Consider the following 22,934-nt stretch of genomic DNA (forward strand, 5'->3'; position numbering starts at 1 on the left):
GTTCATTAATGAGTACATAAAGTTCACTAAAGTGAATTGGGCAGTTGATTCTCTTTATCAGCCAATATGTAACTTGCAATGCCTTCATTCAAGTAAATATGTGACTTTTGGTTGCTTGGGACGATGGCCAAGTACCAAAATCAATCCAAGAAAGGAAGGAAAGTTGTCCCCAGGCAAAACTGATTGAAATTTTTTGAGCCCACACCAAATCGTAGTTCAGAAAACATGTGAAGCCCGCAAATTCCATAGAAAATTTTACAAAATATTCAAAAAAAAGTGGTCAAAATCATCTCAAATCAGTTCCCCTGGCAGTTTGTGATCTGTTGGTTTCCCGGTGTTGCATCCGAGCTTCGGAGCTCCGGACAGGTCCAAGCTTTTTTCCCCTAAAAGAGGGGTTTAAAAAACTAATAATTTAGCTTTTTTGCAACGTGGCTCAGAGAAGAGCGTTAAAATCTTCTAAGCCAGCGGTTATGAGATCGAATCTTGGTCAAGGCGTACATAGTACTTTTTCTGTGGAATGGTGGTTTTAGCTAGGCATCACATCTTTGAAAGCTGGACGCTTCTTTGGTGTTAAGTAAATCTGGTTACTGAGATTCTGTATGTGCGTGTGTGTGTTGATTTTCTTAGAGTAGAATACTATTGAATTTCTCCAATTCTAGCCAAAAAGATCAAATCTAAGTCAACTGAGTCAAGAATGGAAGGATCGAAATTGGTTAGTAATTTTATTGGTACAAAAAAGTTTTCTGGTTAATTCACAACTCCTTCGATTTTTTCCGCTGATTCACCAAAACGGAAAGCGCGCTCCTTAAAAAGAGATAAAATGCAGCTTAAAACACAAGCTCATTATTTGTGCTTCCTTATGCGTTCTCCAAAATTACCGTTCATTGAGACGACGATGCAGATTGCAAAAAAACCTCCGACAATTTGCAGCCAACATGAAACCAGGAACCAAACGAAGGCAAGCAGCAAAAAAAAATCCAATTAAAATAGTTTCGCATAAGAATTCTGCGCACAATGTCTCGGTAGCTGTCCCATAGTTGCTGCTAGAAGGAAGGTAAAAAAAAACCAGCAATCCAAAGAACGCCACACATCCAAAACAGTAGAAAAAGTAGGAAAAAATATAAGGAAAACACTAAAAAAAATCCGATTGCCGCCCGACCATCGCGTCGTTGCTGGTGCATTTGCAGCACATCATCCCGACAAGAAAATAGCAAAACAAAGCATAAAATTCCACACAAAATTTCCTTCTTATCTGCACACACTCACGAAACCGGGGAACCGTCTCGGTCCGGGATGCCTCTTTCCTCTAAGTTTTCCTCTTCGGAACCGTTCTCCGGGACCGAGAAGAAAGGCTGGATGGGTACTTAAAACCAGCTGAACTTTCCTCGGTCCCTTCCGGACGGAGAATGCGTTCTTTTCTTGCTATGTATGTGCTAGGAGAATCGAAAATCCAAAAGGAAAAAAATCCAAGTTCTTTTCTGTTGGAACATTGCACAACTCTCGATGTTTTGGGTTTTTTCTCCCGTCCTAAAGAGCGTGGCTGTGCGATCTCGGAAGTATGAGCGAGAAGACGCGATCAACTCCTCCATGGGTTGGAAAACCAATATGGGAGAATCGGTCGCGTGGAAAACCAGTCTGGTCTGGTGGAAGCGAGAGCGGGACAACCCTAGACGTCGGGCTGGATCTTTCACGTTCTGCTTCAAATGGAGTAGGACGAATCGAGGTCGCTGGACGATCACCGGCAGCGATCAAAGCGGGACGACCGGATGAGCGCCAGGGATTTTCACCACGGCCGAGGAAAACCGTGGGTCTACTGGCGGTATTTCGCGGCCACGATTCGCAGTGTGTGCAAAGAAGACCTATCACACGGATCCACTCCGGCGAGAACGTGCGATTGAAATTTTGCTTCCCGCAAACCCGAAATACGTAACACGCGAAGCGCGTTCGTCGTGCGTGATTTTTTTTCCGGAAAAGTTTTTTTTAGAGATTTTATTACTCTTCAAAGACAAGTGTTAATTCCGATAGTAAAACCGACGAAAGTTAAGATCAATTGAAAGATTTTATTGTTACGGTAATTTTCATAGTTATCGCAGCTGAAAAACCGCGTTCGATTTCATCTTTTGGAGCGATTCACCGTAGATCTTGAACATTTGAATCGACATCGCCGCGAGCGGTTATCGCGAGTCTCGTCGCGGAATAAGAGATCTGTGAAGCGCCGCGCGCTCCGGGAGTGAAATTGTGGTCGGGATCGGATTCCTATTGGAACGAAAGAGAGGAAGAAGTGTGTGACGTGCTAGTCCAGCATTTCGAGCGAGACGGCACTAGTGACTAGCGCACCACCACTATCGCAGCGAGCAAGCCTGAAGTTAGGGAGAGCGAGCGAGAGAACTGCTTCCGAGGGGCTTTTAATGTATATAAAATATAAAATAAACACACAGGAATACCATTTTTCCTCCTGTATTGCTTGTTATATGCGAAACTTTTGTATTGTGTCATAAACGAACTACTTGTCATAACGTAAACAACTTCGGACTTCTACGATCGAATTTTTATTATTATAATATTAATAACAGTAAAAATAAAGGAAGCAAGAAAGGAAAATTCAAAATAATAACTATAAAAATAAAGCAGTAATAAAAATCGACATTAGTTGGCGAAAAGATAAAAAATGAATAAAATTATTTGATAGAGCTGATCGCCCGGGGAAGATTGCCGAAAGCAGAGGAGAAAAAAAAAGGAACAACAAACAGTAAAATTGTGTTGTGATTGTTTTCGGTGTCCTTATTCCGTCTCGTCACGATTGTCAAATTTTTTTTCCGGCTACTTCGGGGTTTTACGCTTGGTTCAGTGCTGAGGTCATCGCAGATAGTAGGCGACGGCAATTTTTCATAGCCTACTAGTGCGCGCTAATTCGGTTGATAGGTGTGATTAGTGCGATCATCGTCATCGTCGGGTGGCCATTTTGGCTCATTTAAAGTGCTACTGTGGGCAATTAAGAGCGTCGCTAAAGTGGCAAGTGAAAATAAACACGTTGCTTGGCGAAGAATCGGGTTGAAGATTGCTGGGGCCAAAAGCAAAGTCCGCAACCCATTGGCACGTTCATTGATTGTGATAGTCGATTGATGGCTCATTTGTGATAACAAGTTGGCGGCACACGGTGATAAGATTGTTTTGCACAAGAAAATTGCTTGCCCTCTACTCATGGTGATAAGAATGGGTCTGTTACGGCACTGATCCGACTCTTCCAGTGATCGACTGATCCAACTGTGGACTGAGAAATTGAAGATTTTTCCCGTACACACACAGCTATCACACTTTGTCTCGATTCTGAGTGACAGTAGGCTTGATGTGAGTACCAAACAACTAGCTAGCCGATAACTTGAAAACTGTCTCCCCAAACTACTAACCAACGACTTCGCGACTCTGGCTCCAAACTACTAACAAAACGCTCCCAATCCGCGGAAACTGTGCGAACTCTCAACTAACCACGACCTCGTGATCACTCCCTTCAAGAAATACCGCTAAGTCCCCAACTCGAACTCTTCATATGTGTGTAATGCGGCCTCTGCCATGTCCAAATTCATAATCGATAGTATGCTCCCGAAATACGCACAGTTCCAGCCGTTCATTAGCTCTCAGATCTCATCGCAGTCTATTTCCGCTTCGAATTCAACAGTGTCACAGACCCCGAACTCCGCCGAAGGCAGTCCGTTAACGACCACCGGTTCCGAAGGTAGCCCCAGCACACCTCCCACCAGCAAAATGTATCCGTTCGTGTCCAACCACCCGACCACGCACAGCAGCTACTCGACGATGCCCGGATTCTCCGGGTTGGACGACAAATCCTGCAGGTAAAATTCCCTAATCCCTAAAGAAAAAGATCCCTCTGCGGAATCCGTCGGGTTACTAACCTCAAACCCCTTTTCAACCCCAGTCGATACACCGACAGCGTGATGAACAGCTATCCGCCGATGGGCGTCCCCGGCAGTGCCAGCATTGCCCAGTTCTACCAGCAGGCGGCCGCCGTGTCGGCCGCTTCCGCCGGGGTCGATTCGCTCGGATCGGCCTGCTCCCAGCTCTCGTCGTCGGTGGCCGGCGGCCAGTCCGGGCTCCCGGACATCACCCGCCATCCGTGGCTCGTTACCGGTGAGTTGGTTTCACCTTTATTTAAAAAAAAACGCCTTTAGTTCCGTTTAAAAATTTACAATCTATGCTCATGATGATGGATGCTGAAAAATCGAAACGTTGAATGCGGTCCGATTTTTTAAACACGGCAAAGCAGGCGCTGATTGAAAATTACTTAGACCGACCACAACTAATCTTATCAGCTGCGGCTTTTTTTTCTGTCTATTTTTTGTTTTGTATTTAACCGCTTTTAAAATCTACCTTTCCTTCGTTTAGTTTGTGTGCTCTTGACTTTAGTTTAAACCTAAAAAACGGGGCTTATAATGGGGAAAAACGACAAAATTTCACTACTAGGACAAACTCTTGGTGACGGTAAATTAAAGTTTGATGATCGATTTTTCTGCATGGTTATACTGGAGATGAAGTTCAGGAACTACACGCAAAACATTCTGCGCGTTGCAGTCACGTGAAACCCTAAATAGTTTATTCAAATCTTCACGTAGGCACTGCAAAATAAATAGTTGAGCAAACCCCTAGAAGAATTGATGCTTCGGGGAAGTCACCTACAACTTATTAAAATTATAAGTGTGCTGAACGCAATTTGATTGTGAATGTTACATCAGACTAAGTCAATTTGGGGTCATTTTCGAGTTTCTCAAACCCTGGGTCCATGATTTTTTGCAGAATTTTTAAGTAACGTTTACATGAGTACATTTAAACTTAGAGTGTAGTATGGAAAAATTTAAAATTTGGTACTGAAAATTCTACATAATATTTGTATCTTCTGTGGAACCGAGCCTGCAAATAGGTTTTTTGCCAGCTTATGAGTTCTCTTAAGGAAATTTTGCTCATTAGCCGCAGCACAGACTGATTTGCGATGATTTTGAACACTTTTGTTCAGGATTTTGCATAGTTTTTGAGAGAATCTGCGGGCTTCACATGTTTTCTCAAATACAATATGGTATGGGCCCAAACATCTTCGGATGATACCTAGAGGGGATCCCACTTTTTTGGCCACATCCTGAACTGAGACAGTCTTCCTATCGGCGTAGACAGGCACGACCTTCTGGTCCAAAGTTTTGTCCACCGAACCCGGTATCCGTCAGGATTTTTTTTTTGTCCACGAAGCTGCTTTCCTCTCCGCGCTTGCGAATTGCACTTTGGATCGCTCCAATGCTTACTTCTTCCATTTTCGCCGACCGAAAATGTTTAATAAATACGAAAACTTATGCTTTCCATATAACAAGGTAAAATTTTGAAAATAGTCCTCCAAACTATTTAATGGTTTTATGCTCAACGAATTGGAATCAGTTTTGACAACTATTTTGAACCGATTCGAATTTTTTTTATCTGGACGTCGTTTGTTTTAATAAACTCATGTTTTCAGTTCGATTTTCTTCTGGACGAATTTTGGTGGCTTAAGTTTTCATCCTGAGTTATAGAGAAAGTTTTGTATGTTTGTGTGGAAAGTGGGATATTTTGCTTCAATTTTTGTTCAGTTTCTTACAACATTGGGATTTTTTTTTTAAGTTTTTAAAAACAAAAGATGTGCCGAGATTCGATCTCATGAACATTGGCATGGATGAGTTGAACTCGAACCATTTCACCTATGCCGCTGGCAACCCATCGATTTTAACTCATGTGCTCATGTGTCATGATTCTTCGTGGAAACCACGTACAACTAATATGGCTTTTTAGTGAGTTCAACGCGATGTGAGGATGATGGCTACTGAAAATGGGGTCAAATTCCTCGTTGCTTTTTCTTTTAATATTTTTGTGAACATATTTTGAAATTATCGAAATTTATTCATTTCAATTTTAATTTATTTGGGTTACAACAATTTCACATAAGGCAACCATTTGAAAAAAAACGAATTTTTTCAACTTTTCCCGAATCCACCGAGGGAAGTATAAGTTTTAATGAAACATTTTCACTGTTTCGTGATAAGTAAAAAAAAACTTCTGGTTTAGAAATTTGATGTTAATTATTCTTGGTTAAGATGGAACCATGCTCAAAAACGAATTTATTCGGTATCTCAGCTGTTTGTAAAAATATTCATATTTTCATTAGAATCGCATCACAAACCAGTAACACGTTAGTGAAAAGGTCAAATAGAATGTTTCGACCGTCCACTTAGACTTCACGTGAAAATCAATAAATAAGTGTGATTCAAAATAAAATCAAAGTCTACGTGAAATTTCACGACAATTGAATTTTCATATTATTTTAAGTGTAGTTATTCTGGATTTATTATTAATTTTTATAGAACCCGGTGTTTTGTAGTGTTTTTGAACATGAGCTCCTTTGAAGCCATATAAGTTTAGGTTTCTCAAAAGCCGGAGTTTATTCTCATTTTCATTCATGAATCAAAGTTATAAAAAACAAATTTATGCAATAATTTATGCGTCCGAAACGAAGTTTTTTTGAGCAAGTTTTATAAAAAAAATCATGAAAGGTTTTTTGAAAGCCTTAAATACTATTTAAAATCTGTTGATGAATTTCGATTAAAATGTTTTCCGGTTTATGTTCTTGATTTTGGATGAGTAATTCCTAAGTTTTGACAAAATTTGCCTGGTTGTTGTCCCGGATTTTAGTCGACAGTTTCGAAATCAAATGCCCGATGTTTCCAGTTTGTTAGATGAAATAGCCAGCTTTGTTTGGCTTGGAACTTGCTGGAAAAAATCTGGCGTCCTAAAGCTACTCGCTTGTGGAAAAAGGTCAGAAAAGAATTTTTAGTCTCCACTTTGACTTAAAGTGCAGTTTTTGAACTAGTAACATTGAACGTGAAGTAGAGGTTCCAGAATACACAGAGATTGAATGAGATGATGTAACAAAAGCTTATCCTCTGTGAAATTGCACATAAATTTTATTTCCATATTATGTTGAGAGTGTTCAGCTTCCGGTGTAATTTGGCTGGGTATTAGAGACTTATTTAACGGGACAACTTATTAGATTGAACAACTTCTTTATCTAAAAACAAACCTGGCAAAATCCGGGCGTTTGATTTGAAAATTGTCGATCAAAATCCGGGAAAAAATTGGGCAAATTTGATCATAATCCAGGAATTTCAACAAATATCATGAAAAAAAATATTAAAAATAAATTTTCTTCAAAACTCTTTAGCAGACTTTAATTATATTTTAGGCTTCCAAAAAACATTTCATGATTATTTTTGCAAAACTAGCTAAAAAAAATTACGTTTTACACGCACAAAAAATAAACTTTATATCACAAGTTTTTATTTGTTGATTTAGCAAATAAAATGAACAAATCAGGATAAAATCTTGACTAATTTCAATGAAATCCGGATTATTGTCAAATTTAATGTTGAGTATCCGGGCAAACCCGAAAAAAACCGGGCAATCTGGCAACCTTAACTAAGGATAGGTTATGTTCAGCTTTCGGTCTTTCGGTGAAGATTCACAACACTTTTTATATGTTCTTCATCCAACGTTTCGAATTAATATTTATTCTTTTTCAAGGAACTTAAATAAAATATAGAGCATAAAACATATTTCTTGTGAAACGTTCCTGGCTATAAAATTTAAATTTGAAAATGGTTCAGGCTTTTCCTAATTCCTTTCATTTTTCCTTCCGTTTCAAGGAATGAAGTTGTAGAAGCAGCCGAGTTAAAACAGAAATTAATCTTTTTTATCACCCAATTTCATGGAAGTTTCAAATTCGGACCGTGTAGAACTTGAAAGCTTAATAACGGTTCATTGGAAAGCACATTAACTTCCCATTTTCAAAGGTACATAGAACGTACAAATGCTACCGATCCGCCTGTTTGGAACTTTTGAAGTTCGTACGAAGCTCGCAACAAGTTTTAAGAGGAAAACATCTTTTCAGCACCTTTTAGTAAGCAAAATGTTACTGTAATTAAAGTGCATAGAAGCTCTAAATTTGCGCCGTATTGAAGTTGACAGTCCAAAAATGGTTGATTGAAAACCACATCAGGTTCAGATTCTTCAAAAGCAAAAAAGGCGCAAATTTCGCATTAATTTTTTGGATAAATATTTTCAAATCTTTTGGGTTTCCTTTACACAGCCAAATGTGACCATCGAGTGATCCTATTTAATTTGTTTTGTAAATCTTCGATTGCTTGGATCGAGGATCAAATTTCGTTGCAAGCCGTTTGCTTTTGAAGGATAATTTGGTTGCTTCGATGCGTTTTTAGGCCGCTGCCAACATTGACTTTTTGCTCCCATATGTTTTTTTATGCCTTTTGAGATGATTTGGTTGATGTCTGAATTAGCACCACGCGTTGCAATTGTGTATGCCCATTTGTATGGAAGAAAAAATTTTTGCATTATAAATCCTCCAGGAAATTCTTGGTATAACTTGATAAGAAGTTTGTCTTCAATTATTGGTTCTGCCTATTCCTTAGCTTAATTTTTTGCTAACATGAGAAAAAAATAAGTATTTCATGAAAAAATTTAGAACCATTTCAAAATAAAAATCTCATTTCCTTAAAAATTATTTATAAGGTGGCCAGATTTTTACAGCAGAAATTTAAAACGTGCTTGAATACTACACTTCCTTTAAACTTCCGCTTACAATTGTTACAGTTCCATACAACAAAGGCATGATTGTTGAACAAAAATCTATGTTTTTGCAAAACAAAAAAATACACCCCAAAAAAATTATTTTGTGATGGAAGTAGAATACATTTTTTTTTAATCATGAAAATTTAGTCTTTTTATGTATTTTATTTGAGAGAAACCAATGATGTTTTTCATCATGTTTTTTCCAAAACAAAGTAAAATATCCAAAATTTATGGTTTCATAATTAATATAATTTTGGAAATACTTATAAAATTTAAAAAATCTGTGAAATCTGTGAATATTTCCAAAATTCAGTGTTATATGACACATAATCGGTCATGAAAATTAAGCAAAATTCTGTGAAATTATTGATTTTTCTTTGATTTCGACAGGTCTTAATTTAGCAAATAGTTTGTACATAAAACAACTCTGAAATTATTTCAGAAAATTCAATTATAAAACTTCCTGATGAATTCAAGAAAAATTACAAGTAACCAGCATAAGAACCAAAACCAAACCAACCAAAAAAATCATGATAACTCTTCATTTAATAAAGCAAAAAAAAATCACAAGGTTTTGTACCAAAAAGTTAAAATATATTTTTTTTACATTATTTCAACTATTTAAAATGATTTTTAGGGATGAAAATAATCATGGAATGAAGGGTTTGTTTTAAAATATCATTTATAAGGCTGATTTGAAGATTTGTAAAATTTGTCAAATACTCTTACTGCAAATTCCAAACATTTAGAATCGTCTTCTCGATTATAATTATGAAAATTTTTCAGGGTTTTTTTTTTGTTGATTTTGATCGGTGATATTGAACAAAAAAAATCCCTAGTTTTACGTTTCACTTACTTTTACTTTTATTCAACCATCACCCGAAAAAAAAGCAATTTTTCCGCCTGCTAGGATCGTCTCTCTGGTCTTAGTTAGCAGTAGACTGAAAGGTAAAACTAGCGTATTTTTGAAAAAAAATATCACCGAACAAAATAAACAAAAGAAACCTTGAAAAATTACATCCCGCGGTGATCTAAATGGTCGTGAAATATGACAATTGAGGTGTGTCCTAACTTATGAATCACGAAAAACTTTTCGGAACATCAGTATTTAATGTTAAAAAAGAAAAAATATATTGAATAAGATTGCCAGATTGCCCGGTTTTATCCGGGTTTGCCCGGATATTCGATACTAAATTTGGGAACAGAGCGACCCGGCCTGGTTGCCTGGATTTTATTGAAAAATGCCCGGATTTTTCCCGGATATATTCACTTTAGTTGGCAAATCAATGAAAAGAGTTTTTGTAGCCTAAAATACGATTTTAAAGTCTGTTTATGAATTTTGATGAAAAAAAAAATTTTCTTAAATTTTTATCGTGAATTTTGTTGAGTAGTTTCTGGGGTTTGACCGAATATTGCCTGGATTTTTGGTCGTCAACTTAGAAATTAAATGCCCCCATTTTGCCTGGTTATAAGAGAAAATTGCCCGGATTGTCCAGCCCAGATACGTGCAGAAAAAATTCTGGCAACCTTAATTTAGAATGATGATGAAATCGATTGATTTTAATTACATTATGTTATTGTTCATGAATAATTATTATCAATATTTTAATCTTTTGGTACTAAGCTTGTGAAGCAAAAGTAGCAAAATTGATAAGATTAAGTTCAATTTTGTTCTTCAGATGTAATTTCAAAAAAAAAAAATGGTCCCTAGCTTGCCTAAGACTTACCTGAATTGACTTTAAAGGCAAAAAAAATCTTTGTTTTGACTATCATGCCTTGAAAGAAAAATTTAGTATCATTTTGCCCGAAAAAAGGTGGTACATAATGGTGAAATTTGGGTTTCAATTTAACCTCAAATATGCCAAGTGTTGGTTTCACTGAAACCTTAATGATGTCTTGTTTAGCAAAGGTTTCGAAACAAATTTTGAGGGCATACTGAATCCACTTTTAGGTAAAACTCACAGCCTTAATTTGGCATGATTGTGCTTTCAAATCCGATTTTTTTTTTTACTTTTTTCGACTTTATTACGACCGATCAAGTTTGAAAAACTGTTGACGGTCTTTAAACGGTGATACTATTTTTAGTGTAGTTTATGTTTGCTTTTCCTTAAATACTACTTAAATTTAAAACTCTCTTAACTGCCTCTAAAGAAAAGGGAAAGAAGGATAAGGGGATGGGGTTTTGGATTATTGCTTGAGAAAGTAAGGGTAAATGATGGAGTTTTACAAAATGCTGGCAAAACGATTTATCATTCAACTTTCGATAAAACCAATAGTTGCATAGCTGTGGTATTTGTGTAATTCATTCAAATTAATGACACCTTACTTAGTGAATCTTAAATTGAAATAATTTACCAAAATATGGTATCAGTTTGCTGTTAGTATCTCCTTTTGGTCTCAAATTACTACCATTTCGCAAAACTTTGGCACCCAAATGGTATCTAGTTTTGCCATCATGGAAAAATCAAAACCAAATGATGGTTTGATTTTATCACTGATACCTTATTTTGGTTGTATTTTGCTATCGATTAAGGCTTTACAGTGTGCCTGAGTAATTTATCAATTTATTTACTGTTTTCGTTAAACATGTTCTGTAGCTGTTCTATTCTGTTTTTTTTATGTTTTAAACTCAAAACTTCGATTAACGAGTCTGCAATTACAAATTTCGTAAGGAAAATTCATAGCAGACCCTCCGAAATCTGTCAAACTTAACCCACGCTTCCAGCCAGACGAATATGTCATGTTAATTGAGCACGTTTTAATTAAACGAATAGGCACCTAGCTACTATTTATAACTCCGTCATGTCATAGAAACCATCCAAAGAATTATAAACGGTTCAAGAATGAGGGGAAAAAAGCCTCCACAAAAAAAAGGGTTGCCATCTCCCGCCAAACTACCGACCTCAGTTCAGCGCTTGTCTAGTTTGCGTTTTTATTTTTTGCAAATTGGAATCCGGAGAGCGTGTTCTTATTCCCGACCCGTCCGGCACCTGTTCTATTCCCACCATTAGGCAATAGTTTGAAGGGAAGTTCGTTTTTACGCCAATTCTATTTTCTACCGCCGCCGCCGCCGCCTCTTTTGCGTTTAGTAGCCTGCTGGGATAGTTTGACGTTTGGGGCGAGGGGGAGATGTGGTGGCTCATAAAAATTTCTCGCATTTATTCTTTATTTACCGTGTTGTTTGGCGTGTTATGAATTTTTTAATGCAAAACTATTTTTTTATTATTTTGTGATAGCATGTTTGGAGTGGTTTTTCTTTGTGCTTTTTCTAAGTTTGGTTCTTTCGTTTTTTTGTTTACATTTTTCAGCTCAGGGAGTGTATTGATTGAATGTTAATTATCCTAATTTTTATTCAGCTTCAGTACCATAACACCGATGGTGTCTAATGGGCTTTCGGTTCTGCCGTTTTCATTTGTTTTTCCTGCTAACCTCACACTTTAATTTCAAAGTTGAATGACTTTTGGTTCCTAGCCTCCGGCCGCCGCTGATAAACGTTTGTTTATTTATTATTTATGCTGGCTAATAAATTTTATTCGCCTCTTGAGTGTGCCTCCTAACCATTTCGCATCATATTGCTTAGATTGTTGTTGCTATTTTTCGTTTGTTTAGAATGTTCGCTTCCATTGCCAATCGTGACGAAAAATTAACTCCTAATCTATGTGTGTTTCTTCTTTCTCCTTTCTTGTTTCCGATGTGCGCGCCAAAATGAATGAAAAAAAAACCACGATCTGCGTTCCCGGAAAGCAGCATCACAATCCGCACTACAGAAGTTTGCCAGCACAGGTTAGTGTCCAGTGTTTTTTTCCTCTCTTTATTTGAATAATAACGAATTACGGGAAACGGGAAACTAATAATTCAGTATATTACTAACTTACGCATACTTGATGGGAAGAAATCCATAGACAAATTTTTCAAGACTATTTATCTCAAAAGAATAAAAAACATCAACTCTGATTAATTTTTTATCAATACAAATTCCTATTATTTTGTTCTATTGTGTTCTAAAGAATAAGGAAGTATTCTTTCGACAAACAAAGCAAGCCTCGAGAAGCCTTTCAAAGATAACAAAGGCAGCTGCCATTTCTCTCGGAGCGTTCGGCCATGCGAATCCAAGCAATCCTGTTGCCATAGCAACGCGTCGCCCTTCGGCATAAAATTTCTCAGGGCTCGTCGGTGGCACGCCTGCCTGGATCGGGAAGAGTGATTTAAATTCAGCCATCGTGGGTTGAAAAAAAGATTGCTATTGTTCCTTGTTCCATTTATCGATTAGATTCCGGAGATCTGGCAAATCTCAGCAAATACAAATCATCCAACAACTCCGTCGCTGAATGATTTTTTCCCCCTTTAGCCGACGGCATCCGGCTTGAGCGATATTCAAATTTCGTCCTTGCCAAGCATAGCTGTATCAAATTTCCCGAAAAACCGCATCTTCAGCTAGCGCCCCGTTTTTTTTTTTGGTTCGAATTCCCGAATGCTTTCTGTCAAGGGTTAACCCGATTATCGCGCGTCCAAAATGTGTATACACTCGAAATGGACCAAAATGGCTGCCGTATTTTTATACTTTCTTCCATGCTTCCACGAACCCTCTCACCCTGGTGCTGGGATTGCCTTCTATCTTTCTGTCTCTATCTCTCTCTCTTTCGCTTCCTCTCCATTGCGGGGTCGAACGGTGTCGTTTTCTGAATTGCTGTCTATATAGACACTCCATAAAAATAATCATAACAGCCACATTTAGTACGGAGCAAACAGTAGTATAGCAGCACCACTGTAATCGTGCGCTCTGAACTTTTACCGGAAAAATATTTGGTCGAAAAAAATAAAACAAAATAACACTAACAACCCCAAGGACTATGGTTTTCCAAGCTTCGTGGAGAAAACTGGCAGTGGGAATTGTCCGACTCGAACAATCAAAATAATTTCGAACATGGAGCAATTGCTTTAAAAAATAGAAAATTATTAACAACCACCATCGGCTTTGGCTAAGTAGATTGTTATCCACAGTTTCTGACCAACTTTCTTCTCTAAATTGACGGTCTTAGCATTAGTGGCATCTAAAAAACCATCGGCTTTCCAAATAGTACTCTTTTGTTGAAGGCAAAATCAGTTAAATAACAAAAAATTTTTTTATGAATATTTCTCAAAACTTTGTTTTAAGTTTCATATACATTGTATAAGATCGTATTAAACTCACAAAAAAAAATCATTTAGCTACCAGAGTGGAGGCCATATTTATACATATTTTAAACTTCTGGCTTAAGCGAGAGTTATACGAATTGAGTTGGACGATATTCGACACCTTATAAGCATATACAGAAAGAATGCAAGAGAGCGCAAGTTGTTGCTCTAAACGCAAACAAACCATTGCTAGCGAGAACATTCTCTGCTTCTCTCATTGAAAAATTCTTCTAAAAACACCATCTGAGTTTTTGAAATTTGGTTGCACTGCAGGACGCAGAGAGAACATCAAGGGTGTTTTCTCACTTGACGCCCGCACGGAGAACAAATCAAGCGAAAGAGTCTTCAGAATACACAAATATGGCGGTCTTTATATTATAGCCGATCTAAACCGACTTCAAATAACCATTTTTACGATCGTTTATTTATATGATTTGAACTATCATTTCTAATCTGATTTTATGTTTGCTGGGCAACAAGCAGTGATATTCAACACGTTCCTCGCCATGGGTCCCGTATTCGGGTGACGGATGTATTTCCTGGAAAGCCCCGTCACATAAAAAACGGGTGACGCTCTCTTACTCAAGTTAGCAGATCAGTTTAGCCACACGTTGCAAATCTTGGAATTTTCCCTCTTTACTTTCTCGCTCCGGGAATTTCTACCAACTATCAAAATGAACGTGGCGACAAATGTTCTAAGGGGAAGGGATATGAATCTATGATAACACCTTTTGGCGCACTAAACACTCCTGACATTTTCGCAAGTATGATGAAATAAGAACTCAAGTTTGGAAACGTTACCTCCGATTTTTTTTTTCAAGATTAAGTCTGTATTCAGAATTCCTATTTGAAAGGTCCAAACACTTTAAATTTTCATCTATCACAAGAAAAGTCGCGCATTGAGCGAAATCGTCTTCAGAATCTTCAAAAATGGCGAACTTTTTATCATATCCGATGTAAACCGACTTCAAGTAACCATTTTTACGATCGTTTACTTATTTGGTGGGAATTACGATTCGCAGTAACGTTGTTTATGACTTGAACTGGGTAGCAAACAGTGATATTTAACACGTTTCTCGCCTTTGATCCCTAATTCGGGTGACGGATGTATTTCCTGGGAGGCCCCGTCACCTAAAAAACGGGTGACGCTCTCTTACTCAAGTTAGCAGCTCAGTTTATCCAAATCTTGGAATTTTTCCTATTTACTTTCTCGTTCCGAGGATTTCTTTGGGCCCGGCTACTAAAACTACCAAAATGAGCGTGGCGACGAATGTTCTAAGGGGGAGGGATATGAACTTCTAAAAACACCTTTTGGCGCATTAAACACCCCTGATATTTTCGCAATTATGATGAATTAAGAACTCAAGTTTGAAAGCGTGACCCCGATTTTCGTTTCAATATTAAGTCTGACTTCAGAATTCCTAAAGTCTAAATGATATGTCCAAACACTTCAAATGATCTTTTATTTTCATCTATCACAAGAAAAGTCGCGCATCCGGAAAAAAATATCCCGTCACAATTCAACTTTTATCGGGCCACTAGAGTGTTTCACTTTTTTTTTATGACACCCATTCGAGCGAACTGAACGACTAATTTAAATGATAGATATTATTATAATTCTTGCCCCACCCCAGACAAAACCCCCTCTTTTCCTCCCGTTTCGTGGTATAAGAAGGTGATTGGCAGCGTGATTGACAGGGGCAGCAATTTTTCGATGTCATTTCCCATCTGCTTGTCTATTTGCTGGTGGGGAATTTTGTTTCTGTTGTTTATGCAACTATCAACCGACCATTCAGTGGAATAAAAATAAAAACGGATAACGCAGCCGTTTCGATTCAGCAGCGAAATTAACATTTCAAACGAGAAACTGCCGCTTAAAATGTTGATAATGGCAAGTAAATTAGGAAATCAGAAACTAGATTGAGGTACACTGTCATTTTATGGAACTTGTTTGAAAAACGTTTGTCAATTGTTTGTCAATCGCAAATTTTGCACAGGAATTCAAATCAAATTAAAAAAAAAACATACATTGAAACCACAAATTTCTATCTTCCAAGACTTTTAAATAGTTGTAGTTCTGATTTAAAAACTGCAAAAAATTCTGATCCGGAAAACTCATTTCATACCCTTCCCTTTTCTTTAAGAAGCGTTTTTTCGAGATTCTGGCCGTAATTTGGGATCACAACTTAAAAATGCTTTTTCTGGCCTTAAGAAGCTTTTTTTTTTATAGAATCCGACCTCGATTTGGGATCACAACTTTTAAATGCATTTTCTGGCTCTTAGAAGCTTTTTTTTCGGGATTTTGAAAGCAATTTGGGATTACCACATTTTTTTGGGATTTTGACTGTAATTTGGGTTCACAACTTTAAAATGGTTTTTTTGGCTTCTAGACGCGTTTTTTCGGGATTTGGAACGTAATTAGGTATAACATCTTAAAAATGCATTCTCTAACCTTTAGAAGCGTTTTTTTCGTGAATCTAAACGTAATTTGGGATCACAACTTTAAAGTGGTTTTTCTGGCCTTTAGGAGCGTTTTTTTGGGATTTAGACCGTAGTAAGGGATCGCCCCCCCCCCCCCCCCTCTGAACCTTTAGAAGCGTTTTTTCGTAATTCAGAACGTAATTTGGGATCAAAAGTTTAAAGTGTATTTTCTGAACTTTTGAAGCGTTTTTTTTTCATTATTCTGAACGTAATTTGGAATCACAATTTTAAAGTGCATTTTCTGGCCTTTAGAAGCGTTTTTTCGAGGTTCTGAGCGTTTTGGGATTACAACTTTAAAGTAAATCTTTTAGCCTTAAGGAGCGTTTTTTTTGAATTTGGACCGTAATTAGTGATCACAAATTTAAAATGCATTTTCTGACCTTTTGAAGCCCTTTTTCATGATACATAACGTAATTTGGGATCTCAACTTTAAAATTCATTTTCTGGCCTTTAGAAAGAATTTTTTTTCGAGATTCTAAGCGTAAATTGGGTTTACCACTTTAAAGTAATTTTTCTGGCCTTTGAAGCGTTTTTTTTCGGAATTCTAACTATTTCAATAAACGATATGCTACGGCTGCTGTTATCGTTACAGTTAAGCATGTGAAGACGTTTTACGGGACAATTATGAAAATATATCCAAAATTTGGCAAAATTATTCGCTAACTAGCTTAATGATTGCAAAGCGCCAATCGCTAGCCAATAGCAAATGAAGATCAAATTTAGTAATAATTATAATGAAAGGATTTAAGAAAATTCTGTTTAAAATCGGCTGATAAATTTGATGAGAAAAAAAATTCCTCCTAGTAAAAGTTTTTCTTCTAGATTTTTGTTGAGTAATTCGTGGGTTTTGACCGAATTTGGCAAGATATTGCCCGGATTTTTGCTCGACAATTTTGATATCAAATGCCCGGATTTTGACAAATTTTTTGATAAAATTGTCCGTATTTGTCAGGCCCGAATAAGTGCTGAAAAAAAATCTGATAATACTAAAAAGCTGTACTTATATCCAGGGGCAAAATCTATCCAAAAAATGCTCGATGCATTTAACCATGCTACTTCGGAGGAACTACGGTACAGCATTTTCAGTGTCTAGGTTTTTTAAATTGATATTAGAAGATTTAGGCGTCCTAAAATTTAGTCGATCATCTCAAGTTTTCATGAGATGGTGTTTGGAAATTTTGAAATTATTCATTTTATAGTAAAACCAATCTTTGAATACTGACGAACCAAACTCACCTACATACAAAATAAAAACTGTAGCAATTTATTGATATAATTCAATCAATAATTCACACCTTGCCTGGATATTTTAATTGCAGAAATTCAACGCATAAAAAAAATTTAACATAACAACTTCTAAAGAAAGTTTTGAAGTACTAAGTATTTAAATTTTAATCCATTTTACAACTTTGTTGAAGGATGCCAAGCGATTTGAATTTTGCTTAACAAAATATCTAAGAACTAATTTGTTTTCATTTTTTTTTCAATTTTTTTCGAAATTTCATTATTTTGCTGTATTAAGAAAAATTAACAAAATTATAACTGCTATGATTTTTTCTCAAAAGTCAAAATTACTTGCTTTCTTCGGGAAAGTTGATCTTTCAATGTAATATTCTACAGTAATGCTAAACAAAATTTGTTTACTATTCAGTCACAGTTTTAAGGAAAACGAGGATTCTAAATGATGGTTTGTTTACAACCTTATAGTCTCTCTCTAGCGTTAAAGCTAAAAGTTTTCCTTCTAGAAATCGCTAAGTGAATAGTGTACAAATAAGAAAATATGGAATTTCAAAATATTAGTTCATGATTTCCGGAAACAATAACGATCAAAGCTGAAAATGCGCGACAATTGATTTAAAAAAAAATTTAACCAACACAAAGTTTCTGTTGCTCCGTTGAACAAATTTTTCTAGAACACTAGACATTTTTATGTTATTTCAAATTCGCAATACAAAATTAAGCTTAAATATGCGAAATTCAACTTTGTAAACTCATTCTATGGTAAAACAATTAACAGATGTTTCATTTTTGATATTAAGTTCATTGTAATAAGGTCCAAATTTTTTTGAAAAAGTTATCTTTAGGATATCATATCGTGTTTTCAAAAATGGAAATTCAGATGTAAGAGCTCCGAACTCATATTTGTCATTCTTCAGAATGAAAACGCAATAGTATTCACTTAAATCCAAGGTTTTCCATAACATTTTACTGCTTTTATTTTTTTTTTTTTTGGTATTTTCATAAAAATTTTAGAATTTTTAATGAATATGCCTGTAAAGTTTCAGAAACAAAGGCTAAACTAGAAGATGTAGACGCGATAATACCTGAAAACCATTTTAGTCCAAAAAAAGCTAAAATCCGTTAAAATTCACCTTAAGGAAGAACTTCACGTCTTTACTTTTAATAACACGAGTATTTTTTTATGAATGAAAGCCAAAAGCCTAAAACATGAAGACGAAGAGTAAAATTTGTGAGATTATTGGCACTTACACTGTTGCTAGAAATTAAAATTTGAAACAAAATTACAAAAGTGGTTTTTTCTATAATAATAATAAGTTGTTCAATAGTTAGAACTTTAAATGTCGTTTCCCGCAGCACAAATTGAAAAAAAAAATTAAGAATAAACATTCATGGTTTGATAATTATTGCTAAAATCAACACAAAGATGGATGGAAAATCTATTTTGACATGCATCATAATAAGTTTAATGTGTTGTGTTTACGTTTTATAAAGATTTTAGGCAAAATTAAGAAAAATCACCAGCAAGGCTTCCGAAAAGAACAAAATTCAGTGCTTTTTGAAAAATAAAAGTCGGACTTTTTGTGATTTTATTTTTTTAATTTCATTGAAAATTCTCGATAAATTTGATCTTTTAAGCATTTAAGTAGGGAAAAATCAATAAAAATAACCAATCTTATCATACTTTTCTAGTTCAAAGTAAGAAATCTTAATTTTAAATTGGCCAAAAAATATCAATGTAATTCCTTTTTATATTAAAAAAAAATCTGTGAAAGTTGTGAATATTTCAAAATTTTGTGTTCTGTGACACAGATTCTGTGATGAAAATTTGCTCAAAGTCCTGTTAAATTGCAGATTTTTCTGTGATTTCGGCAACCTTGATCACAAGCTTTCCTAAGTAAATCATGAAAAATTATAAGATACACTGGAGAATTTTTTTGGAAAGTTTCCTTTTTTCCGTTGACTCCCAAAGAAGTTGTTCGAAATGAAAAAAAAAAAATGATAATAAAAGTCAAACTGATGCCCAATTTTTGAAACCCTAAAATAGTAAAATCAATTTTGATAATTAATCAAATAAAAGAATGATATTGTGAGTAAAAATTTGTAATCAAGGCGGTCGGGGAGTAAAAATTAAGTTTTTGACTACGAGGATCAATAATTTAACTTTTTTTTTTCTAATAAAACTATTGTTATATAAAGCCAACCCAAGAAGTTTCTATAGATCAAAATGATAAATTCTTATTCATAAACGGTTTTAACTAGGATATCCCAACTATTTGAAAGTTTTGGAAAACAAGTTTATAGATTCTAATATATTACATCGAAGCATTCTTTTTGAGTAAATTTTCTGGGGACAAATTTTGAAAATTTTCATGGCGACCGTCAAAAATCGGTCAAATTTCGGCGCTCGATAGGCCACTACTGAACTATTGAAAACTTGATCATTTTCAAGATTGACAATTCAGCTCGAAAGCTTTGTTAAAAATGTGTGCTCAATCATTGTTTTGATTCATTCCTTGTTTCCTTTGGTATACGGAAAAAAAGTATTTGGGCGTCTTTCTTGGGCGGGTTCTTAAGCATTATTAAGGTTGCCAGATTGCCCTGTTTTTTCCCGGTTTCCTCGGATATTTAATATAAAATTTGGGAACAATCTGACTGGCCTAATTGATCGGATTTCATTGAAAAATGCCCGAATTTTTTTTTGGTAATTAAACAAATTATGTTGTATACATTTTTTATTTATGCCTTTAAAATAAAATTTTTTGAGCAAGTTTCATAAAAGTAATCATAAAACGATTTTGGAAGTCTTAAATACAATTTGAAATCTGTCATTGAGTTTTGATGCAAAAAATATTAATTTTTTTCTTGAACTCTATTGAAATTTTTTTGGATTTTGACTAAATTAGCTTGGATACTGCCGAATCTTTGGTCGTCGATTTGGAAACCAAATGCCAGGATTTTGCTAGGTTTTTGTATTAAAAATCCAGGATTTGTCCGGCCCTGATACGTGCTGAAAAAAATCTGGTAAACTTATGCATACCTAATAGGTTCATGTGACTCTTTTTTGTTTTGGGTGAAATTAATATCACTCTGAGTGGATTCGAAAAAGGAAGCATTTTACTTGTTTATTTGAACAACGCGCCGCTATAAAGCCTTTCCTTTTTCTTAAAACGTTGAACAAAGAATTAAGTTGTCATCAATATGTCCCGAGCACTATTAAGAAATGGAGTTGGAATTTTCAGGCTCTTGATTTATTCCTGTTCTATTCAGTTCATAAGTTCAAGTTTAAGCTAGAACTTTGTAGAAAAATATTGTTGTTCTGAAGGAAAAAGTAATTGAATAATAAGAGATTTTTTATCGTTGATTATTTTCAAGGCCTTTGATTGTCTGTGTGATTTGAAAAGTTTCGAGTGAGCCACTTGTAGGACACCGTTATAAATTTCGAATCTTAGCTAATGTTCGATTCCCGAGGGAAAGGAAAAATTCTTCGCTTTTAATTACTACTTGCGAAGAAAGCAAATTTCCTCTCTCGGCATACACGCCCCCGACGACGACGCCTGATGGGAGGTGTTGAGAAATTAATGAAATTTTCCCAATCGACTGTTGTTTCCTAGCTACACGGGTCCGAAAGCCCTCTAGCAGTAATTGGAAACCGGTCAAAGGCCTGGGCCCCCGTCAATTCTAATTTTCCCCTTCCATCTATTTCACTGTGAAACGTCATCCCGGAGATATGGCTGGGCCCCGGAGAGAAACAATCTCCTCCGAGCGTTAGGTATTAAAATTAAAATCAAAATCACCATAAATAAAGGAATTAAAATTCTATTCCTCCTCGGCCGAGTGAGCCGTACAAGAAAATTTGGGAAATAAATTTGAATAAATTACGTCCAACTTTCGATCTTGACTGGGGTGACTTGGCTAGGAATCCAAGTCGAAATGGTGTAGTTCTGTAAGTTGTTCTAATCGAACCGACTAAGTTATCACCCCGTGTGTCTAGGGGCAGAGATAGCAGGAACTCTATCTGTATGTTTGCCGCCGATGACGGTGCGTGGACCAGGAATCTCCACACTCCCGGATCGCAACGGGGTGCACCACCTCTATGTATAAATAACAGAGGAAAGCCAGAAAAAAAACCCTCCATTCGATATTCCGTCTTCGGGTCCAGGGACCTGAGAAATATACATAAAGCTGCGATACGTGGCCGGAATAAAACATGATTCCTGGTTCCCCCAGCCCTTTTTTGGTTTGGAATTTTGGTAGAACCGAAGCGAGGGCACCAGATGAGAGAACCCCGGTTGGACTTTTTTCTACCGACATTCACGAGGGCAGGAGATATGGTAATTCACTTTCACCCCCACCGTCAATAGAAGGAACAGCAACAGCAGCCAACCCCGGGGAGAGTTCTCAACTACAACGAATCGTGAAGAGGTGAATGCAAAAGTCATTCCACACGAGATTCGCTCCTTGAATGGTTTGTGGAAGTTTCCTGTTTTATTTTTGCAGTGTCGTTATCACTCCATATTTCCACTAAAGGGACAAAAAGCAAACCCTCCCTTCACAATTTTCTTCTTTTTTCCTCCTCGGGAGGAAAGATCTTCACATAAATGTTTCGCAAAGGTGGAACGGGGGTGCATGGAAAGGGCAAATTCACCCTACTTGGAACATTCCGAGCCAGCCAGCCAAAGCGCAAACACAGTTGGAGGATGAAATTTGGAATGCGCATAATTTATTGTCCCACACACAGAGTAAGAAAGGCGCTTTCATTCAAGCAAAGAAATGCGATATCGGTGTGGAAGCTGAGCGAGATTAATTCATCGTATTTGGTTTTTTCTTCGTCTCAAGTTTTCCTCCTCCTTTCCTCTGGAGGTCGAGGAAAATCTGTAATTTAAATTGAGCCTCGGAAGATAACGCATGAAAGGTCCCGCTATCAATTCTCTTAATGGATGGATAAATTTCTTTCGACCTTTCAAACTGTCGGGGGACAGAATCCGGTTCGAAGGACCAAGTTTTCCGCCATTCAAGAAATTAAACTTTCCAAAATTTAAAAAAAAAATTGATTCTACGAGTTGAATAGCTAGCTAGAACATTAAAATTGGTAAAGTAATGATCCGGCTCGAAGGACCGCTTTTTTGGTCACTCAAGTTTCAAAAGCGCTAGGATGGATTGTCATATTTTTGTTGAAATAACTTATTTTTTGAGAAATTAAGCCGTCTATTCCGTTTCGGATCATTAAAAAGTTGTGCTAAGAAATCGATTTCGTTTTCAATTTCAATTAAATATAACATTTAATTCAAACCCCTTTGTACAACACAATTATTAAAGTCTCCACTACTGATTTCAGGAATCTCATCGCTAGAAAATTGTAAGTA

General features: G+C 36.3%; 1 protein-coding gene across 9 annotated transcripts in view; it reads left to right on the top strand.

Moving 5' to 3' along the window:
* The first annotated feature begins 1,853 nt into the window (after nt 1-1,853).
* LOC129739942 (homeobox protein abdominal-A homolog) overlaps nt 1,854-22,934 on the top strand; it is a 107,361-nt gene continuing 86,280 nt past the window's right edge. For 3 of the 9 annotated variants that reach the window (XM_055731505.1, XM_055731535.1, XM_055731496.1), the window contains exons 1-5: nt 1,854-3,348; nt 3,677-3,851; nt 3,935-4,146; nt 12,421-12,456; nt 22,907-22,927. In XM_055731505.1, the coding sequence (XP_055587480.1) occupies nt 3,763-3,851; nt 3,935-4,146; nt 12,421-12,456; nt 22,907-22,927 (358 nt within the window). In that variant the 5' untranslated portion in view covers nt 1,854-3,348; nt 3,677-3,762. Of the gene's footprint in view, nt 3,349-3,676; nt 3,852-3,934; nt 4,147-12,420; nt 12,457-22,906; nt 22,928-22,934 lie in introns of those variants that run through there. The other 6 variants (XM_055731525.1, XM_055731515.1, XM_055731539.1 and 3 more) reach the window with 6 other exon arrangements.

Source organism: Uranotaenia lowii, chromosome 1 (assembly GCF_029784155.1).
Source record: "Uranotaenia lowii strain MFRU-FL chromosome 1, ASM2978415v1, whole genome shotgun sequence".
Lineage (NCBI taxonomy): Eukaryota > Metazoa > Arthropoda > Insecta > Diptera > Culicidae > Uranotaenia > Uranotaenia lowii.